The sequence below is a fragment of the Scyliorhinus torazame genome, chromosome 3, assembly GCF_047496885.1.
Source record: "Scyliorhinus torazame isolate Kashiwa2021f chromosome 3, sScyTor2.1, whole genome shotgun sequence".
NCBI classification, from domain to species: domain Eukaryota; kingdom Metazoa; phylum Chordata; class Chondrichthyes; order Carcharhiniformes; family Scyliorhinidae; genus Scyliorhinus; species Scyliorhinus torazame.
In genome coordinates this window covers 95,826,573-95,849,058 of record NC_092709.1, presented here as the reverse complement: position 1 = coordinate 95,849,058, position 22,486 = coordinate 95,826,573, and the positions used below count along the sequence as shown (strand labels likewise).

Here is a 22,486-nt window from a genome sequence, read left to right as displayed (position 1 = left end):
ATACCATTTTAATCTTATTCATTTTAAAGTTCTGTTTATTAATTGTCGTGTTCCTGGAACCTAACTACATTTATGTTGCCCCATTAAATATGATGCCACATATGGGGATTTAAAAAAAATCTATTTTACATTGCGGAAACAGAAGATGAATCAGTTTAGATTTTTGTTTCTGGCACTATTGGTGATGTTACAAGTGATAACACAAGTGCTCTGCACATCAATGTGATTCTGGTAAACAAGGGAGTGTTTAAATATTAACTTATTGATAAAAATTGATCATGTGGTAACCGATTGCCCCAATCTCTGTCCTCTGTTTCCTCCGTCCGGTGGTTGGAACATATAAAAAGAGTATAATGACTTGAGAAAGACTTTGTGAGAAAGGACAGGTAGTGAGAAAACAGGAAAGAAAGCTCACTAATTACGCACCATGAAATGGACTTTGGTGCTGCTTTTCTGCATTACGGCAGCTCAAGCAGTGGTTCTTGATTACGATGAAGACATGGACTCTGATGAGCCTGAAGTACCAGCACATGGGGTAAGGAGTTTGATTTAAGTTGCACTGTAGTGGGTGAAGTGTCACTTCACCACACAACACACACATTTATACCTTAGTATTCCTTTGCAAAGTTCAAATATTTATTCTTTCCTAACATTCAGAAATGAGGGCCACATTGTATAATCGCCCATAACTTTTCAAATTGAAATCCGCAGGGAATACAAAAGAAAGGAACACTGATAGGCTGCCCCTGTGTCAGTTAAATTATTTGCATTGTATAATAGTAATAATCTTTATTGTTACAAATAGGCTTACATTAACACTGCAATGAAGTCACTGTGAAAAGTCCCTAGTCGCCACACTCTGGCGGCTGTTCAGGTACACAGAGGGAGAATTCAGAATTTCCAATTCACCTAACAGAACGTCTTTCGGGACTTGTGGGAGGAAGCCGGAGCACCCGGAGGAAACCCACGCAGACACGGGACGAACGTGCAGACTCCACACAGGCAATGACCCAAGCCGGGAATCGAACCTGGGACCCTGACACTGTGAAGCAACAGTGCTAACCATTGTGCTACCATGCCTGATATGGATCAGTCAGTATGACATTACAAGCAGTGTCTAGCAGATAAAGCTTTTCAATAATATTAAACCTGCAGTATAATGTCATCTGAATCTGACTTTTCAGCGAGATCACTGTGCGATGTCAATCTCAAATTACTTGGGTTTCTCACTGCTGCAATCCCTAAGCAATTCTTTTTAAAAAAAATTAAAGATTGAAAAATTCCCAGGAGCTGGAATTATTTTCCAGCGATATTAAAATTTAAATGGATGGTTCTTCCTTCAAATAAATAGAGTAATTCCTTCATTAAAATAGTAGAGTCACCACACATGAGGATGTTCATCATTCACGTACCGCTATCATTAATTTGTAACCTAATTTTCAACACCAATAAATTCGCAAAACCTTTGCTGCTCATATCAACAATTAGACCAACATTCCAATGTTAGTTAAAAGGTCCCCCTGAACATGTTTAAATATCCAGGGGCCAAATTCAGAATTTCCTTGATTGGGAGTAATGCAGAGCTGGCAGTGTAACTCAGTGCCAGTGATTTGTTTAATTGTTAAAGTAAGTGTCGGCCTTATGTGTCTGCAGCCTCAGTTACCAGAGCCATTGCTGAACCTTGGATTTCTGCTGTAAACGTGGCATATTCACGTCAGACAGGACTGTTGCTAGGAGCATTTTTGGAAACCTATACTAACCTGCGTTTCTCTTTCCATAGAGTGATGAAAATCACATTTTAAAAACCATATGCCCTTGAATTTCATGTTTCACATTATTGTTTAATACTGGGGGGGGGGGGGGGGGGGGGGGAGAGGGAGGCTTACCGAGCTTATAATATAATTAGTGTTGGGTGCATCCATTGGCCCTCACTCTATCACTGAAGTTTAAAACAAGTTAATCATGTTAAACCAAATTAAAATGCATTGATATTGTTGAAGACGCGAAAATAGGAACTAGCATTTGTTTTGCACCTTTCTTGCCCTCAGGGTACTCTAGAGTACATCACGTCCAATTAATTACATTTGAAATGTAATTATCATGATTATGTAGACATACACAGTGACCAATGTTCGCACAACAAGGTCCACAGATACAGATGACTTTACCTGGGCTTTTGGAAATGTTGGTTGAAGAGCCAATGTTGCCAGCACAGATAATGGAAACATCTCGGCCACAGCAGAGATCAGCACAAGAAAACTGGTGCGTTTACTTTCAGCTTGATTGCCTTGGACGAAAAGCAATGAACCAAAATGAGAAAGAGTCAGAAAGGATAAAGGCATAAAAGTGGCACTCTTGCGTTACTTAATATTTTTATTAATCTCCCACAGCCTCCCCGTGGACACAGACCTGATACTACTTTCACAGGCGGAAGACATTCAACAGATAACCATCGACAAACAGGCAGATATGGGCCCAACCCCACTCCCTCTACCTCTCAATCCCAAAAAACTGATGACAAAGTACTTCAGTCGAAAGGAGGATGCAATCATTTGAATGCAAATTTTGTAAGCCGGGGGAGAAGGAAAGAGAAAAAAATGAGAGAATGTGAAAATACAAACATTTAAGACAATACCGAAACATGGGGCCCAGTTTTACTGCTTTAATTTGAATCCTAACTACATTTGATTTCAGGGCGTAGTGTGGATTAAAATTGGACCTATAACTGCAGCCATCTTTCTCTCAGCAGCGTTACCAGTAGAGGTGACCAATGCTGAGGATGCAGGGAGAAGGACAGTTCAGGCTCCATGTTCAGGCATCCTTGAAGAGCAGATAAGAAATTTGTTCAGTGTGTCGTGGCCAGGCGGGCTGCTCCCAGTGATCAGAGGTCAGGGTGGCCAATCCTTGTGGAGAATATTGAAACACTTTGGTATCCATGAGAGCAAGGGTGATGCTGCTAGACTTGTGAGCATGGAGACGGGGGTGGGGACAGTGGGGGGGTGTGGTGAGGGTTGGCAGTGTCGCCATTGATACCTGGAGAGGGCCTTCATGGGGACCAGCTAGAAGTGAAGGTCAGCCCCTGCCTCTCAACCACAACCCCCCCCTCCCACCATTGCCCCCATAGCAGTAAGCTGCCGCAAGGCCCCCATGGTGTAGCTGTCGGTCTCCACAGGTGGCTGGGAGCCGTGTCGATGCCAAGAAAGTCATGTGAAAATGGCTTCAATGGCCAGTTGATGGCATTTATTGGCTATACACCTCCAGTTGGTTGGGCATTACACCACTACCATTCCTGTTGTTTGCAATTTGTCCTTGCAACAGGAAGATGTTGGTCTATTGCCCTGACGCCGTCTGGCAGCATTTTACAAGCCCCTCCCGCCGGCCCTCTCCCCAGCCTGTCTGGGAAAATTCAGCCCAGCCCATTGTCTCTGAAACAGGCATTAATATTGAAAGTGTATATGAAAAGGCTTCAAACTAAGTCATTGATGCCCATGGTCAGCTGTTTCCCCATTTCTGCTGTTTGAAGGTCGGCTGCAGGTTTCCCCATTTAAGTGCAGGGAGGGTCAAAGGATGCTACATTTTCAGACCTACTTTCTCTTAAAGTGACAGGCTGCCAGTTTTTCAACGTCTGAAGTCTTACTTTGGATCAAAGAATTCCTGATGTGAAACATTTGTATTCCTGGAGGAGAGGTGTACACTGACCCCAGACACTTGGGAGGACTGAGAGGCCTCCATCCCCACCCATGTTAATATTATAGCAGTACTACTTGCGATCCCCCTTTGCCCTGAAATATGGGAAGACAGAGAAAGAAATTGAAAGGAGAACACATTTGGTTGCTCTGGTGGGGGAGGGAGGGGGGGGGGGGGTGGGACCTGCCATAGAGTGACCCCTGGCCACCTCCCGGCGAAGAGGGTGGTTTTGGTCTTCCCACAGTAATGAGAAGAAATTGTTGTTTAACCAAGGTTGGGTGTTGGACAGACAGTCTGAAAGTGAAGAGATATGTTGCAGAGCTATATTTGGTTTTCTAGGTGTACAATGTGTTATGGGCGAAGCGTTTTCAGAACCCCAAAATGTATCATGGAGTTCAACCAACCTCTCCCTTTAATGGATTTGTTGCTTTACCTAGCACACGGCTTTTTCCTTAGATGTGGGATTACAATTATGGACACGTGGGTTTTTAAACACAAAACACTGTTTATTCCATGAACGCAACTTAATATCTTAAATAAACATTGGATCTCTTAACACCCCTTACTTCAAAGATAACTCAGAAAATATTGCAACAGTAAATACCTCCTTAAAATGTTCCTTCAAACTTCCAAGAGACTTAACACCTTTAAACAGTATCACATCAGGTTAAAGGATATATATTTTTTCTGTAGAATGGCAGAGATATATTAGCTTGGATGACTTCAGCTTCAGCACCTTGCTTTCTTCCTGCAGCTCTCTGGAAATACACAGACACACCCAAGCTGCTTTCTTAAACCTGGCTTTCTCCCTTCGAGCAGATCACAGCAAACCAGAACTTCTCAAGCTGCTGTCTCAAACTGGCTTTCTACTTTTAAACTGCTCTCAGCAAAATCAGCCAGGCACTTTTTAGCTGCTCTCAGCAATACTAGCCAGGCATTTTTCAAACTGCAAAACTAAACTGCAAATTGGCTGACCTGACCTCAGCTCCACCCATTCTCTGACATCACTGTTTTCTTGAAGGTACATTGCTTAAACATCCATATCTTAAAGGTACCCTCACTTGACAAATGAGTAATAGCTCTGGAGGCTTAGATTCACAAACGGTCAGTCCAAACCCAATGCAATTAGTTGTGGGAAGGTCTGCACTTCAACACTGTTAGTCTCACCTCAGCACTTTTCTTGGACCAACTGGGGGATCAGTTACATCTATCAGCCAGCACTGCATCACAATAGAAATAAGGAGACTGTTGCCTCGTACCCAAAACCACAAGAATCTTTGCACAGACCCAGAAAGCAATAAGCCCATGCCTCAGATTATTTAGAATGGCAGAATTTCCCAAAGCCAAGAGATAGTAGATTCTGTGTTCTTTGTGTTCCACCTTAAAGAAATGCTCTTATTGGAACCATGTATATATCATTTGTTTATGGGTTAGTGCCACGGGATCTTGCAAATCAGAAACAAACCCCCAAGCAGCATTTATGATCTTGAGAGCTCCTCAGATACATATCTCCAAAATGTGAGAGTGAAATGAAAGAAAAAGGAGTGATATAGGGTCAATTTCTCACTGCTTTGCAGGCAGTTAATGCTTATTTCCCAAGCACAAACAAGAAAGAAAAGAGGAAATGGATGACAATTCCAGCTCTCCAATCCCCTTGCCTTGCACAGGGATCTCTTTATTGAAGTGCCTGCCTGGCAGTTGGTATTAAAGGGCTATGGATTGGAATATCTAAGAAGGGCAGACAGCAAGGTCTTTGAGGGGTGAAGAAAAAAATTGCGCTTTCTATCACACAAATCACAAAGGGATTTCATGTCTGGAGACCTTTGGACTTCTCTTTTGGGCTAACAGTCAGAAGGACTGCAGGTGTGTCCAGCCCCGATTCCAAGTTCAAGCCTTTACCAAGGAGAAGGCCTGTGTCTAGTGAATATTTAGCATCTAGTAAATTACCTGAGCTCGAAAGTAAAGATGGGTTCAGGCATGTCAGGTAGAACACATGTTTTGGATGAACTCTGTCTTGTTTGCCACCTTCTAAGGAGGGTACAAGGTAATTGATCTCAAGTCTTCATATTCCAAAGTGGGAGTGGACATAAGAACATAAGAACTAGGAGCAGGAGTAAGCCACCTGGCCCCTCGAGCCTGCTCCACCATTCAATGAGATCATGGCTGATCTTTTGTGGACTCAGCTCCACTTTCCTGCCCGAACACCATAACCCTTAATCCCTTTATTCTTCAAAAAACTATCTATCTTTATCTTAAATACATTTAATGAAGGAGCCTCTACTGCTTCACTGGGCAAGGAATTCCATAGATTCACAACCCTTTGGGTGAAGATGTTCCTCCTAAACTCAGTCCTAAATCTACTTCCCCTTATTTTGAGGCTATGCCCCCTAGTTCTGCTTTCACCCGCCAGTGGAAACAACCTGCCCGCATCTATCTATTCCCTTCATTATCTTATATGTTTCTATAAGATCCCCCCTCATCCTTCTAAATTCCAACGAGTACAGTCCCAGTCTACTCAGCCTCTCCTCATAATCCAACCCCTTCAGCTCTGGGATTAACCTAGTGAATCTCCTCTGCACACCCTCCAGTGCCAGTACGTCCTTTCTCAAGTAAGGAGACCAAAACTGAACACAATACTCCAGGTGTGGCCTCATTAACACCTTATACAATTGCAGCAGAACCTCCCTAGTCTTAAACTCCATCCCTCTAGCAATGAAGGACAAAATTCCATGTGCCTTCTTAACCACCTGTTGCACCTACAAACCAACTTTTTGCGACTCATGCACTAGCACACCCAGGTCTCTCTGCACAGCAGCATGTTTTAATATTTTATCATTTAAATAATAATCCCTTTTGCTGTTATTCCTACCAAAATGGATAACCTCACATTTGTCAACATTGTATTCCATCTGCCAGACCCTAGCCCATTCACTTAGCCTATCCAAATCCCTCTGCAGACTTCCAGTATCCTCTGCACTTTTTGCTTTACCACTTATCTTAGTGTCGTCTGCAAACGTGGACACATTGCCCTTGGTCCCCAACTCCAAATCATCTATATAAATTGTGAACAATTGTGGGCCCAACACTGATCCCTGAGGGACACCACTAGCTACTGATGCCAACCAGAGAAACACCCATTAATCCCCACTCTTTGCTTTCTATTAATTAACCAATCCTCTATCCATGCTACTACTTTCCCCTTAATGCCATGCATCTTTATCTTATGCAGTAACCTTTTGTGTGGCACCTTGTCAAAGTCTTTATGGAAATCCAGATATACCACATCCATTGGCTCCCCGTTATCTACCGCACTGTTAATGTCCTCAAATAATTCCACTAAATTAGTTAGGCACGATCTGCCCTTTATGAACCCATGCTGCGTCTGCCCAATGGGACAATTTCCATCCAGATGCCTCGCTATTTCTTCCTTAAAGATAGATTCCAGCATCTTCCCTACTACCGAAGTTAAGCTCACTGGCCTATAATTACCCGCTTTCTGCCTACCTCCTTTTTTAAACAGTGGTGGCACGTTTGCTCATTTCCAATCCGCCGGGACCACCCCAGAGTCTAGTGAATTTTGGTAAATTATCACTAGTGCATTTGCAATTTCCCCAGCCATCTCTTTTAGCACTCTGGGATGCATTCCATCAGGTCCAGGAGACTTGTCTACCTTCAGCCCCATTAGCTTGCCCATCACTACCTCCCTGGTGATAACAATCCTCTCAATGTCCTCACCTGTCATAGCCTAATTTCCATCAGTCACTGGCATGTTATTTGTGTCTTCCACTGTGAAGACCGACCCAAAAAACCTGTTCAGTTCCTCAGCCATTTCCTCATCTCCCATTATTAAATCTCCCTTCTCATCCTCTAAAGGACCAATATTTACCTTAGCCACTCTTTTTTGTTTTATATATTTGTAGAAACTTTTACTATCTGTTTTTATATTCTGAGCAAGTTTACTCTCATAATCTATCTTACTCTTCTTTATAGCTTTTTTAGTAGCTTTCTGTTGCCCCTTAAAGATTCCCCAGTCCTCTAGTCTCCCACTGATCTTTGCTACTTTGTATGTTTTTTCCTTCAATTTGATACTCTCCCTTATTTCCTTAGATATCCACGGTCGATTTTCCCTCTTTTTACCGTCCTTCCTTTTTGTTGGTATAAACCTTTGCTGAGCACTGTGAAAAATCACTTGGAAGGTTCTCCACTGTTCCTCAACTGTTTCACCATAAAGTCTTTGCTCCCAGTCTACCTTAGCTAGTTCTTCTCTCATCCCATTGTAATCTCCTTTGTTTAAGCACAAAACACTAGTGCTTGATTTTACCTTCTCACCCTCCATCTGTATTTTAAATTCCACCATATTGTGATCGCTCCTTCCGAGAGGATCCCTGACTATGAGATCCTGAATCAATCCTGTCTCATTACACAGGACCAGATCTAGGACCGCTTGTTCCCTTGTAGGTTCCATTACATACTGTTCTAGGAAACTATCGCGGATACATTCTATAAACTCCTCCTCAAGGCTGCCTTGACCGACCTGGTTAAACCAATCGACATGTAGATTAAAATCCCCCATGATAACTGCTGTACCATTTCTACATGCATCAGTTATTTCTTTGTTTATTGCCTGCCCCACCATAATGTTACTATTTGGGGCCTATAGACTACTCCTATCAGTGACTTTTTCACCTTACTATTCCTGATTTCCACCCAAATGGATTCAACCTTATCCTCCATAGCACCGATGTCATCCCTTACTGTTGCCCGGATGTCATCCTTAAATAACAGAGCTACACCACCTCCCTTACTATCCACTCTGTCCTTCCGAATAGTTTGATACCCTCGGATATTTAACTCCCAGTCGTGACCATCCTTTAACCATGTTTCAGTAATGGCCACAAAATCATAGTCATTCACAATGATTTGCGCCATCAACTCATTTACCGTATTCCGAATACTGCAAGCATTCAGGTAAAGTACACTTATGTTGGCTTTTTTACCTCTGTTCTGAATCTTAACACCTCGATCAGTAACCTCTCCTAAGTTATATTTCCTCTTAACCTTTCTCCTAATTTTCCTTGTCGTTGAATCCATATCTTCATGTAACAACCTGCCGCGTCGCTTACCGTTAATGTTTTCACTTACCATTTTATTCCTTTTAGTATTCCTGGTCCTATTCACTGAGCTCCCCTCAGTCACTGTACCTTGAACTGTCGCCCTTTTTGATTTTTGACTATGGCTTCTCTGCCTTACAATTTCCCCCTTACTGCCTTTTGTTTCTGTCCCTGTTTTCTACCTTCCAACTACCTGCATCGGTTCCCATCCCCCTGCCACATTAGTTTAAACTCTCCCCAACAGCTCTAGCAAATACATCGGTTCCAGTCCTGCCCAGGTGCAGACCGTCTGGTTTGTACTGGTCCCACCTCCCCCAGAACAGGTTCCAATGTCCCAGGAATTTGAAACCCTCCCTCTTGTACCATCTCTCGAGCCACGCATTCATCCTACCTATCCTGACATTCCTACTCTGACTAGCTCGTGGCACTGGTAGCAATCCTGAGATTACTACCTTTGAGGTCCTACTTTTTAGTTTAACTCCTAACTCCCTAAATTCAGCTTGTAGGACCTCGTCCCTTTTTTACCTATATCGTTGGTGCCTATGTGCACCACGACAGCTGGCTGTTCACCCTCCCCCCCCAGAATGTCCTGCAACCGCTCCGAGACATCCTTGACCCTTGCACCAGGGAGGCAACATACCATCCTGGAGTCTCGATTGCGTCCGCAGAACCGCCTGTCTATTCCCCTTACAATTGAGTCCCCTATCACTATAGCCCGGCCATTCTTCTTCCTTCCCAGCTGCGCAGCAGAGCCAGCCATGGTGCCATGAACCTGGCTGCTGCTGCCTTTCCCTGGTGAGCCATCTCCCTCAACAGTATCCAAAGCGGTATATCTGTTTTGCAGGGAGTTGACCGCAGAGGACACCTGCACTGCCTTCCTACTCTTGTTCTGTCTTTTGGTCACCCATTTTCTATCTCCCTCAGTACCTTTCACCTGCGGTGTGACCAACTCGCTAAACGTGCTATCCACGACGTCCTCAGCATCGCGGATGCTCCAAAGTGAGTCCATCCGCAGCTCCAGAGCCGTCAAGCGGTCTAACAGGAGCTGCAACTGGACACACTTCTTGCACGTGAAGGAGCCGGGACAGTGGACGTGTCCCTGAGCTCACACATCGCACACGAGGAGCATGACACGGGTATGAGATCTCCTGTCATGTCTTAAACTTTCGGTTAACTTCAACAATTACAATTTACCCCCAAAAATTAAATAAATAAATAAACAACGAAGAAAAAATATATCAATATACCAATGAAAAGAAAACAGAAACACTACTTACCAGTCACTGACCTCGAGCCTTCCTCTTGATCTTCACAGCGGTTGTTTTTTTTGGTTAGAGGAGGGTTAGGGAGGGAAACACTGAAGAAGTGTTTCGGGTTTAAGTGTCACTTGACAACAGCTCCTCCACAAACTACCTTCAAATTAGGGTGACCACGACGGAGGTATGCAAATTTCCCTCGTAACACCAATCAGCAGCTCCGCTCTACTGCCCTCTGCTGGATGCTTGTCTTCACTCGAACAGCTAGGGTCTTTAGCTCAGGTACACCTGCAATTTAGGGTGACCACGACGGAGGTATGCAAATTTCCCTCATCACACCAATCAGCAGCTCCGCTCTACTGCCCTCACATGGGAGGTGTAGTCTTTTGAAGGGTTGGTGCGGACTCGATGGGCCGAATGGCCTCCTTCTGCACTGTAGGGATTCTATGATTCTACCCATTGTATCTAATTAAGACGAGCACAGCTGCAATCCTTACATCGGAACGTTACATGACAGATGACAGACTGGCTATTTTTATCACTGAATAAACAGCTTTTAGAGAACAGATTAATAGGTCATTCTAATTGAAAGTTATACAGGTTTTTAACCCAATGTTATATTAATTCAGTTTTCCTGACTAATCTGATATAAATCCATGATCGTATCCTTTTATCAATTTCTGTTGAAGGGGGTGCTATGCCCAAATGGCTGTGAACTAAGGACTGCCCTTTTGAAGGAGGATGCGAGCATGCAACTAACGATTGACAACTTAACGACAGATATTTCACATCTTTATCGGTCGACAATTAGAATCCACGAATATGTGGACAAGATGGATCTGGAAATGCAAGCCAGAAAACCACAATATTCAGGTACAGGTTTCTTGTATTTTGGTAAGCAATTTATCCAACTGAAGCAAGTCTGTTCAGCTAATTTATGAACCTCCCAGAAATCAAACCTGTAAACTGCCTGTCGCAGTATCAAGTGACGGGAAGTTAATAGGGTGGCACAGTAGCACAGTGGTTAGCACTGTTGCTTCACAGTGTCAGGGTCCCAGGTTCGATTCCCGGCTTGGGCCACTGTCAGTGTGGAGTCTGCACCTTCTCCCCGTGTCTGCGTGGGTTTCCTCCGGGTGCTCCGGTTTCCTCCCACAAGTCCCGAAAGACGTGCTGTTAGTTGAATTGGACATCCTGAATTCTCCCTCTGTGTAACCGAACAGGTGCTGGAGTGTGGCGACTAGGGGCTTTTCACAGTAACTTCATTGCAGTGTTAATGTAAGCCTACTTGTGACACTAAAGATTATTATTATCATTATTAATCTGCAGTAATATATATATGTCTCTGCAGGCAATAAGAACCTGGTGATTACACACAATACAGAGTTGGAAACGTATTTTTCAGCGATAAAAGAAAAGGTAAAAGGGCCACTTCCCTCTGCCATCAGCAACATACGTTTTCTTCTGGACAGTCTCAAAAAGAAACTGGAAACACTTAAGAAAGCAGTACAAACTCAGGTTCAATTCTGTGAGCACCCATGCACAGTTACCTGTAATATACCAGTAGTATCAGGCAAAGGTACGTACACTTAAAAACCATTTCAACATTCTTCTTTTTATTGTTTGTCATGAAACCCTGAGCTAGTGCGCGGTCAATTCCAGCCCCATTCGATCCAGAGTTGCAACGCAGGTGAAATTACATTCTATATAAAGTACTCAAGGTCCTTGCTTGAGCCCAATTAACTATAGTCACAAGGGGCGTCATTCTCCGCCGGTGGGAGTCTCCATTCTGCCGGCACCGGGGGGTTTCCCGACGGCGTGGGGCTGCCCCACAATGGGAAACCCCATTGACCGGCCGGTGTTACGGAGACTCCCGCCGGCCGGTCGACGCAGAAATGTGGCGGGGCGGGTAGGAGAATTTCACCCCAAGTTTGTAACAAAACAAAAGTGACCAATCATTATGTACAGTATTCTAATTAAACAGACTGGAATTGTAACGAACTATCTACTACCGTTTTCCCAAACCCCCCTTTCTAACTCACCCCACTCTCTACACACACACAGACAAACAACACAGAGGGGAAAGGATGGTGGAAAGGGAAAGAAAATATTAATAAATAATAAAAGGAAAAGGATCTTTGATGCTCTTGGATGACTTCCAATCAATGCCTTTCTGGAGTTCATGCTTTCATTTTGAACTCCATTCTAGGCTTGAGATGACTCTTTTCTCTGGAAAGATTGTCTGCCTTCTCTGCAGATTCGGCATCATTTTAAGTTCTCAGGAAACGATATGCCAGGGACTCATTGTTTTCGGAACAACAGAGCATTTTTTTCACTTCAGCAAACAGGGGAGCGGGAAAGAGAGCATTCCTTTCACTTTCAAGGTCTAATCAATTCTGCCACAATCTCTCAGAAAGCATCACACAGGAACTAATCACTAATCATTGTCAGGCAGAACATTGTCCCTGGCCAATCCACCAGTAGCCAGTTAAAGAGTCAAACCAACTTCCTCCAAAACTAGTTCTTAAAATCCACTTGGTGCTGAGGAGTCTGCCTTCTCATCTCTCAAACACAAACCTGGGAACACAGTGTCCTGACAAGCAGGCTGTTTCAACTTTGAGTCCAATGCTTAGAGGCATAACCCGAAAATGGGCCCACGGACCAAAATGATAAAATAACATAAAAGAAACTAGATCAAAGGAAATAAACATGAAGGACTGGTACATGTTACATATCTTTCCATTTTCCCAATTACAAGATAAATTTTGTTGCATCTTTGTTTTGCAGAATGTAACGACATTTACACCAAAGGTGGTAAGAAATCTCAGCTCTATTTAATCCAACCAGATTCACATAAAATACCTTACAGAATCTATTGTGACATGGTAACAGAACAAGGAGGTACCTATTTTGTGCTTCATAAAATAGTCTGTTCATGAATAACTTAAACTTCTGCATGTCATTCAATGCTGCAGCTTTTTCATTTGTAATATAAATGTTTTCCAGGATGGGCACTGATTCAAAATAGACAGGATGGTAGCGTGGACTTTGGCAGATCTTGGGATGCCTACAAAGCTGGATTCGGTAACATAGCATTTGATGTGGGGAAAGGCTTTTGCGATACTCCAGGTGAGATTGTTAAAGTGACTCTGGAAAATTGACTCTCTTTCAAACAAGCATGCCATAGCTCACTACAGTGTGCTGACCAGCTTAAAATGAAAGCTTCAAAGGAGATTGGCCGAACAACAATGATTTGATTGCAATAATGGGGCCACATATGGTCCTTGGATCCTGGTAGCCAGACTCATAAAAGCCCAAGTGATTCAGATTTACTTGCATTTATAACGGATAGGGTGGCACGGTGGTGCAGTGGTTAGCACTGCTGTCTCACTGCGCTGAGGATCCGGGTTCGATCCCGGCCCTGGATCACTGTCCATATGGAGTTTGCACATTATTCTCGTGTCTGCGTGGGTCTCACACCCAACAATCCAAAAGATATGTAGAGTAGGTAGATTGGCCAGGCTAAAATTGCCCCTTCATTGAAAGAAATGACAAAAACTTATACTTTATAGCTGTTATTTTATAGAAATGGCGCTGTGAGTCAGGAACCTTGCTGACCATGGAATTTTGTCAGTAAATAAGTTCATGTTTCTCTGAAGGTCTGGGAGCAAGTTCACTGTTTGCCCACTCTCTTGACCATTGTGGCTCTGTGTCCTTGGGAGCCCAGAGAGACTGGGGAGAAAAGTACAAAATCAGGAGCAAAGGCATGTAACTATGTTCATCCATTATTGTCGACACTTCGGAAATAAGCAGGCTATCTGGTACACTCCAGTGTCACTATGCCGAAGGGTGAGGAACAAAGCCAGAATGAAGTCACTCTCAGTCTTAGCCTTCACCAAGACTGGTGCCTTGACTTGGTTGGAATTTCCATCCTCCCAATGATGGCCAGCATCTGAGGAAAAAGAGCTGGAGACAGGGAGATCGAAAGTAAAAACCTAAAAGGCTAGAATCTCTCAGCATCTGCGAGAGAAAGACTGGTTAATATTTCAGTTAATTCTCCATCAGAAGTAATAATCATTGAGTTCGGATTGAGGGATGCATCCAAAGTATTAATTCAACTTTCTCTTTCAGATGCTGATTGGCTTTTGTGGGTTTTCTATTGGAACTAAACATTGAAATGCAGCTGCTTTTAGCAGCTAATAACTGAACTAATTAATTACTTTACTTGTGTAGATTTTAATTTTACCAAGTGAGGTCTCAATGGAGTAAAATGCCTCTTTTTACGAAGATATGTCAGAGTGGTGTGACCAGCTCTTTGATTCTGGAAGTATTATCAGCAACTTGAACATGTTTTCAATTTCACCCTATATTTTACATGATAACTGCTTCAAAATCTACTTAGATATAGAATGAGAACAGACAAGGAACGCAGATTTATCTGTCTTCTTAAACTCATGTGAACCCGCTGCACATTGCCAGCACTTTCAATTTTCTTTGCAATTTCTAGTATCTTCATTTGTAACTTTTAAATCTTCTCACATCATTTATGTTTTAAAGTACGCTCATTTTTAAAAATAAATTTTGAGTACCCAATTATTCTTTTCCAAATAAGCGGCAATTTAGTGTGGCCAATTCACCTAGCTTGCTTATCTGTGTGTTGTGGGGGTGAGACCCACGCAGACACAGGGAGAATGTGCAAACTCCACACGGACAGTGACCCAGGGCCGGGATCGACCTCGAGTCCATCGCGCCGTAGGCAGCAATGCTCACCACTGCGGCACCGTATCAACCTGTTTTAAAATATACCCATGATCGAATAATAAGCTTTCAAATGGTACCATACTTTCAACAGTATCATCTTTTTAACTTCAATTCTTGACACCAATACCTTCCCAATATGTGAAAAATATAACTAATCTTTTCGAACCGATAAAACATCTTTTCTAAACCTTTTCAATACATGTGCTTTGTTTTAACTGTTATCAATTTTCTCAGCTTCTCTGCATACTATAATTTGGTCCTGTAGGCATCTATTGTGCTCAGTACTCAGCTGGCGGCACGGTAGCACAGTGGTTAGCACTGTTGCTTCACAACTCCAGGGCCCCAGGTTTGATTGCTGGCTTGGGTCACTGTCTGTGCGGAGTCTGCATGTTCTCCCCATGTCTGCGTGGGTTTCCTCCGGGTGCTCCGGTTTTCACCCACAAGTCCTGAAAGCTGTCAGGCAATTTGGACATTCTGAATTCTCCCTCTGTGTACCAGAACAGGTGCCGGAATGTGGTGACTCAGGGATTTTCACAGTAACTTCGTTGCAGTGTTAATGTAAGTCTATTTGTGATAATAAAGATTATTATTATTATAAGTGGGCTTTGGGCAGCACGGTGGCGCAGTGGTTAGCATTGCTGCCTCACGGCACCGAGGCCCCAGGTTCGATCCCGGCTCTGGGTCACTGTCCATGTGGAGTTTGCACATTCTCCCCGTGTTTGCGTGGGTTTCGCCCCCACAACCCAAAGATATGCAGGCTAGGTGGATTGTCCACACTAAATTGCTCCTTAATTGGAAAAAATGAATTGGGTACTCAAAAAAAAATGTTTTAATTATAAGTGGACTTTATTCAGTATGAGGTTTGACAGTTTACTCATTTGAAGCAGTGGTTTTCAAACTTTGTTTCAGGTGACCCATTTTAACCAAATAGTTCACCCACATGACACAATCATTTGCAGGCTGTTCACTGGTGGTGCTCCATTCTGTTCATAGTTAACATTGGTGCTACTCTATCTTGTCAAGGACTCAGCAGAGCAACTAACTGTCTCTTCGACAAATCCAGATGTGAGATCCTGGCCAGTAGGTTTATGGCTTATAGGTATCTCTGGCCTTCTCTTTCGGATGACATGGGTTACATTCAGCTTGTTATTACATGTGTAACATAGAAAGAGTGTGAATCAACTTCACTAGAAAGGGAAAGAAAATTGGGACCAATTGCACATACAGGACACGCTGTCCTGTTTATTGCCTCGTGGTCATACTGTGCAATGCAGAGCGAATACCCCAGAGAAAAAAAACTCTGGCAATCTTTGCAAAATCAATCTTGGTGACTCATTTTTAAACATCCTGCAACTCACTCAAGGGCCGCGACCCCCACTTTGAAAACGACTGGTTTGAAGGATGTATCGCAGTTGAGTTCAATCTTGTCTTGATCTGATGTTCATCCATTTACATTATCCGACAAAGATCCCCTTGCCTAACTTTTCTCTCCCAAACCTAAGAGTTTTAGGGCAACCTTAACACACCAATGGTGTACTACCTTCAGCTGAAAACTGGTTCAAGCTAAGAGGCCGGCCGAGTGAGACTTCTGTCTCAATTTAGAAAGGTGCCAATATTTATTACTCAGATCCATCTACCTAACCTCCTCCCCTCTCCACTGAAAGTGTTATCTTCTTTTGGGGGTTTGGTTCCATTATTGCTGCGGTACCGAGTGACTATGCTGCAAGACTGAGCAGCTGTGTGAAGATGTATCTCGGCCAAAGTTGATTCTAGTCTCACCATGACTTCCCCACTTGCATATTCTTGGTACTGGCCACTGGACTGTGATAAGGAGCACAAATCCTAGAAGATTTCTTCCTCCATAATCCAGGGGAATTAAACCCAACTGAGACTTCTTAACTCAACCCAAATCAGTAATCAAAAATAGGACCTTCCTGGTCTGTACCAGAACCCCTTTGATGTGTTAGATCGTAGTGCACTTTATTTTGCTGCTATTCTGTGGGATAAAAGTTGTTCTTTTCTTAAACTTTCTTCCAGGTGAATATTGGCTTGGAAATGACCAAATCAGCTATTTGACAAAACTAGAGAATACAGAGCTCCTTTTTGAAATGAAAGACTGGGAGAATAATAAATTAACTGCTGAGTACGGCAAATTTGTGGTTCAAAATGAAGCCAATACCTATCGACTATCAGTTGATAGGTACTTTGGAAATGCTGGCAATACACTTATGGAAGGTAGCAAAACTCTCTATGGAAATAATCGAACAATGACAATTCATCAGAACATGATGTTCAGTACATATGATAGAGACAATGATAAATGGTAAGTCTGAGAAAACAACTAGTCCTCATTTTTTGCTGTTAATGCTTTGAACCAGTTTTGCCTGAAGTTAAAAGCTTAAAGAGTAATTTTTTCGCTTCAGCATTTCAATACAGGAATCTGCTTGCCAGCAGCACATGTCAAAGATTTGTGTGTGCACCTCCGCCCAAACAACTCCCGGTCAATTGATTTAAAATTAGTGGCAGAGGAATCAGCCACTAAACTCTCATGCTCTGAATTGGGAAATCTACTGGAATTCCTTGAGGTTGTAACTGGTAGAGTTGACCAGGGAGAATCAGTGGATGTGGTTTATTGAGAATTTCAGAAGGCCTATGACAAAGTCTCACATCGCAGATTACTATGTAAAGCACATGGAATTGTGGGTAGTGTCTTGAGATGGATAGAAAGCTGGTTAGCAGACAGGAAGCCAAGAGTTGGAATAAATGAGGTTTTTTTCCAAATGGCAGGCACTATGAGTAGGGTACCACAGGGGTCAGTGCTAGGGCCCCGACTGTTCACAGTATATATTTATATTTGGATGAGGGAACTAAATGTATTATCTCCAAATTTACAGATGATACAAAGCTAGGTGGGAGGGTGAGCTAAGAGGAGGACGCAGAGATGTTTCAGCATGATTTTGACAGGCTGAGTGAGTGGGCATATGCATGGCGGATACAGTATAATGTGGATAAAGGTGAGGTTACCCACTTTGGTCAAAAAAATAGGAAGGCAGATAATTACTTGAATGAGTGTTGATTGAGAGGTGGAAACTCAGCGAGACCTTGGTGTCCTCGTGCATCAGTCGCTGAAAGTGAGCGTGTAGGTACAGCAGGCGGTAAAGAAGGAAAATGGTATGTTGGCCTTCATAGCGAGAGAATTTGAGTATACGAATAGGGATGTTTTACTGCAATTGTACAGGGTGTTGCTAAGGCCATACCTGGAATATTGTGTGCAATTTTGGTGTCGTTATCTGAGGAAGGATGTTCTTGCTATGGAGGGAGTGCAGCAAAGGTTTACCAGGCTGATTCCTGGGATGGCGAGCCTGTCATATGAGGAGAGATTAAGTTGGTTAGGATTATATTCATTGGGGCGGCATTTGTGCACTGGTTAGCACTGCTGCCTCACAAAACTGAGGACCCAGGTTCTATCCTGGCTCCAGGTCACAGTCCGTGTGGAGTTTGCACATTCTCCTCGTGTCTGCATGGGCCTCATCCCCAGAACCCAGAAATGTGCACGGTAGCTGGATTGGCCACGCTATATTGCCCGGTAATTGGAAAAATTATAAAAACTTTTTAAAGTATTATATTCATTGGAGTTTAGGAGGGTGAGGGGGGATGTTATTGAAACTTATATCATTCTAACAGGATTAGACAGGGTAGATTCAGAAAGAATGTTCCTGTTGGTGGGGGAGTCCTGAACTGGGGGTGATAATTTGAGAAAAGGGGCAAACGTTTAGGACTGAGATGGAGACATTTCTTCACCCAGAGAGTGGTGAAGCTGTGTAATTCACTAACACAGAAAGTAGTTGAGGCCAATGTTGTGTGATTTCAAGAAGGAATTAGATATTGCTCTTGGGGCCTAAGGGAGCAAGGGATACTGGGGGAAGGCAGGATCAGGGTATTGAACTTGATGATCAGCCATGATCATAATGAATGGTGGAGCAGGCTCAAAGGGTGGAAATGCCTACTCCTGCTTCTACTTTCTATGTATTTTTCTATGACTTTTCAGTATCACTGCCAATTTCCCTATCTTAGAAACATTCCTGAAGTCCTGTCTGTTAATCATGGCCTTGGGCACCTTCCATAATCTTTCCATAATCATTATCCATGCCTTCTGACTATCTAAATCACCTTGGGGTGTCTTGGTACATGACAGGTTTATTTTGTAGCGAATGGGCAACATGACTGAGGCCTGGGGAGGGTAAGTGTGCAGCATGACCTTGGTAACTATTTGGAATTTGCAAGGTTCCAGTTTGTCCTGAATGTGAATGGGTACACATTGCCACACTGATTTGATGAAGGCGAAATTGTTGCATTGGCCCTTAACTTGGCATTCAAGTTCCTCGATTTTCTGGATTTAAATTGAATGGCTTAGTGACAATGCTAAAATAGTTCACAAAAACATTCTGTCAGAACATGTTATTTAGCTCATCGGCAGCGGAAATGGGATCCCTTAAAGTTTAGCAGTGCTTTCATGTTGCAACTTTAATGTTGCTGTGCAGAGGTTTTGATTTAACATTGCTGCAAAATTTGCAGAATGTAATTGAAGCATCAAGATCAATCTGAGTCCATTGTGAAGTGGAGTGAGATTCCCTTCTCGTAGGAAGTCTCAATCCCCTTTGCTACGTTTTCAGTTTAACCCTGACTCTAATCCAAGTTACATTTTGAATGTAATTGCAATATCAATACAAAATGAAATGGGTTTGCAAAATAGTTAACAATTATAGAGTGATACATCCTAAGTATGTCTAACCTAAGGGCCTTAATAAGAAAATGGATACACTGTGAGGTTATTTTTGCCTATTATTAATTGTTAGCACTGCTGCCTCACGATGCCGAGGTCCCAGGTTCAATCCCGGCTCTGGGTCACTGTCCTGTGGTGATGTGACCATCAATTCACTCGAGACAGAGAATAGAAGTGAACAGAGGCTTTAGCCAACTAGAACAGTGCCTGCCTGCAACTGCTCTTGCTATGAGAGCAGCCTACCGGGCAGCTGCTCTTTATACCTCCCCTCAAGGGGGCAGAGTCCACAAGGGCACCAACATGATACAAACAGTGTAGTACAGTACAATTGTCCATAGGTGGAGCCCACATGGGCAACAGCATAGTACAATTTAGTACAGTGGTGAATGGTTACTAAAATACGTTCACCACATGTGGAGTTTGCACATTCTCCCTGTGTTTGCGTGGGTCTCACCTCCACAACCCAAAAGATGTGCAGGGTAGGTGGATTGGCCACGCTAAATTGCCCCTTAATTAGAAAAAATGAATTGGGTACTCTAAATTTATAAGAAAAAATTGTAACATTTACCCAACTTTCATTTTTCTGTTTTTAAAAATCTACATAGGGTACATGGGAATTCTAGATAAATTAGGAACATTGGATTTGAAATTACGCCATGCAATATTACCATATGGCTGTTTAACATGTAAAGATGGCATTCAAATTAGAGGCAAACCCATTTAAAATCAATAATTCCCATAAATCCGTTCGGAGTTGTATCTAACATTACATAGTACAATCTTAAACCATTTGTTTTAGAGAGAACCATATTACCAATAAGTTATATCCAAAGTGCTAAATTTCATGCTGCCTCTAAAATATAATGGGATGGATTGCAGCGTGTAAAGTATCCAGCCCACCCCATTCCTGTCCGTCCCTGACCCATTCCCCATAATATTGAGGGAGGGTGGGTAAGGTGCCAACTAGGCCACCTATGGCCTACTGAGGCCCTTGACTGCACAATTAAGTTGCAATTGAGAGCTTCAGTTCACCTCTACTGCCATTAAACTTTGAGAAATGGCAGGTGGGCCAGAGTTCAAAGACTACTTTTGAGAATAATTTTTTTGAAAAGGCGGGCAGGTCGGTGGGGGAGAGGGCACATTATTCAGGGGTGCCCTCTGCATATCACGGGTACCCCACCCCTGCCCCCATCCAAGATGCCAAACCTCTCTCAGTTCCTCCATGACTGACTTTCAAAAACACGCTCCCACACTCCGCTCAACTCCTTAGTGCAGCCAACCACTTCCCACGCTAATGCCCTGGAACTCCCCTCATATCACTCTTCTCTGTGGGCCTTCTTGCAATCCCAGTGACCCCCCCCCCCTCCCTCCCCAACCACCACCACTGAGTTGTGGCGCTGCAAGGACTGCTGGAGCAACTGGTCAATCAGATTGGCTGGCAGTTCTCGAAGGAAGGATATCCTGTTCACTGAGGGACGGAAGTCCAAACCTAATCCTGTTAGCGCCCCTATCACCTTAACATATTATCACAGCACGAGAGGCTTTTTAAAGGTTTGTCCTGTTTGAGATCAACGTTTCTTCCACCCAATGAATCTCTAAAATGAACATTAATACATAATCTTGTGCTTGTTTTCCTGCATGTAGCTTGCTGATAAGTTTTAATATGTAAATGTATTTCAACACAAGGAGGGTAACCAAAACTGTTTTAACATTGACAGGTTACCTGGAGACTTAAACAAACAATGTGCCAGAGAAGATGGTGGTGGGTGGTGGTATAATCGCTGTCATTCTTCAAATCCAAATGGTAGATACTATTGGGGTGGAAATTACACAAGACAAATGGCAAAACATGGCACAGATGATGGCATTGTATGGATGGACTTTAAAGGATCATGGTATTCTATGAAGGAGATGAGCATGAAAATCCGGCCAGTGTTCACAAATATTCCAAATATTCCAAACCCGGGACTACCCGGCAGCCCTCGAGCAACTCTTGAAAAATAATAGGTTCAAAAACATAAAAATGTTATGAAAAATAAAAAACTGGATGAAAATTTCATAATTTTATTTTTATTTCTAATCTATCACTGTATTACTCACAGAGGATGATGATTCAAGTGTTCAAGTCAAAAATGTTTGTGAATTCCTGAACGCATTAAAATATGAACGTTATAAATACATTGCGTATGGTTTTACCCTGGGCTTTGGTACTTTGATGAAGTAATCTGCTTTATTGATTGAATGTTAAAGATGGAGGGCACGATTCAACCGCTGCATTGCGCCCGGCGCGGATCCGTGCACGCCGGTTAAATCGCGGGAGAGGCCAAAATCGGGTTCCACGTCAGGTGCAAATCGGTTCGCGATCTAACCAGACATTTCCATTGGCGGGTTCGAGATCCCACCTAGACGCGGCAAGACACCATTTGTGACCAGTTAAGGCCACTCTTCAACGCAGTAACGAGATGGAAGCCCATCTAACAGCCTCCCAGGAATTATCCAGCTCCCTAGAGAGAGGTCACAAAGCAGCCTTTAGCATTCCTATTTAAAAACAGGAACCTAGAGCACTGGCTGCTGAGGGGATCGGAGGAGATGAGTAGCCATTTTCATTTTCGGGGGTGCAGCCCAGGGGCATTGGAGCTGGTTCCAGAGAGATCGGGCTGTATGGGAGGGTCTGCACTGCTGCAGCTCCTGGACGGAGAACGGCACTGATACGTGGAACAAGTCACACATTGACGGATAGGTCATTTCTACGGCAAAGTTCTGGACCTGATAACACATTCTCAGGCTTTTCCTCCGTTTCTGTTCAGGAACCTGCGGGGAGTAATACCATCTGTTGTTATAGCTTTGTACTGGTACCAATATGGAACTGTGTCATTTCCGTGTTGTTTAAT

General features: G+C 43.2%; 1 protein-coding gene across 1 annotated transcript; it reads left to right on the top strand.

Annotated features, from left to right (window-relative positions):
* Nucleotides 1–356: 356 nt before the first annotated feature.
* Nucleotides 357–21,773, top strand: fgb (fibrinogen beta chain). Its single transcript, XM_072496007.1, has 8 exons — nt 357–535; nt 2,391–2,567; nt 10,744–10,927; nt 11,403–11,630; nt 12,839–12,952; nt 13,058–13,180; nt 16,850–17,135; nt 21,314–21,773. The coding sequence occupies exons 1-8, from the start codon at nt 428–430 to the stop codon at nt 21,597–21,599; spliced, it is 1,506 nt and encodes a 501-aa protein (XP_072352108.1). The 5' UTR covers nt 357–427; the 3' UTR covers nt 21,600–21,773.
* The last annotated feature ends 713 nt before the right edge of the window (nt 21,774–22,486 follow it).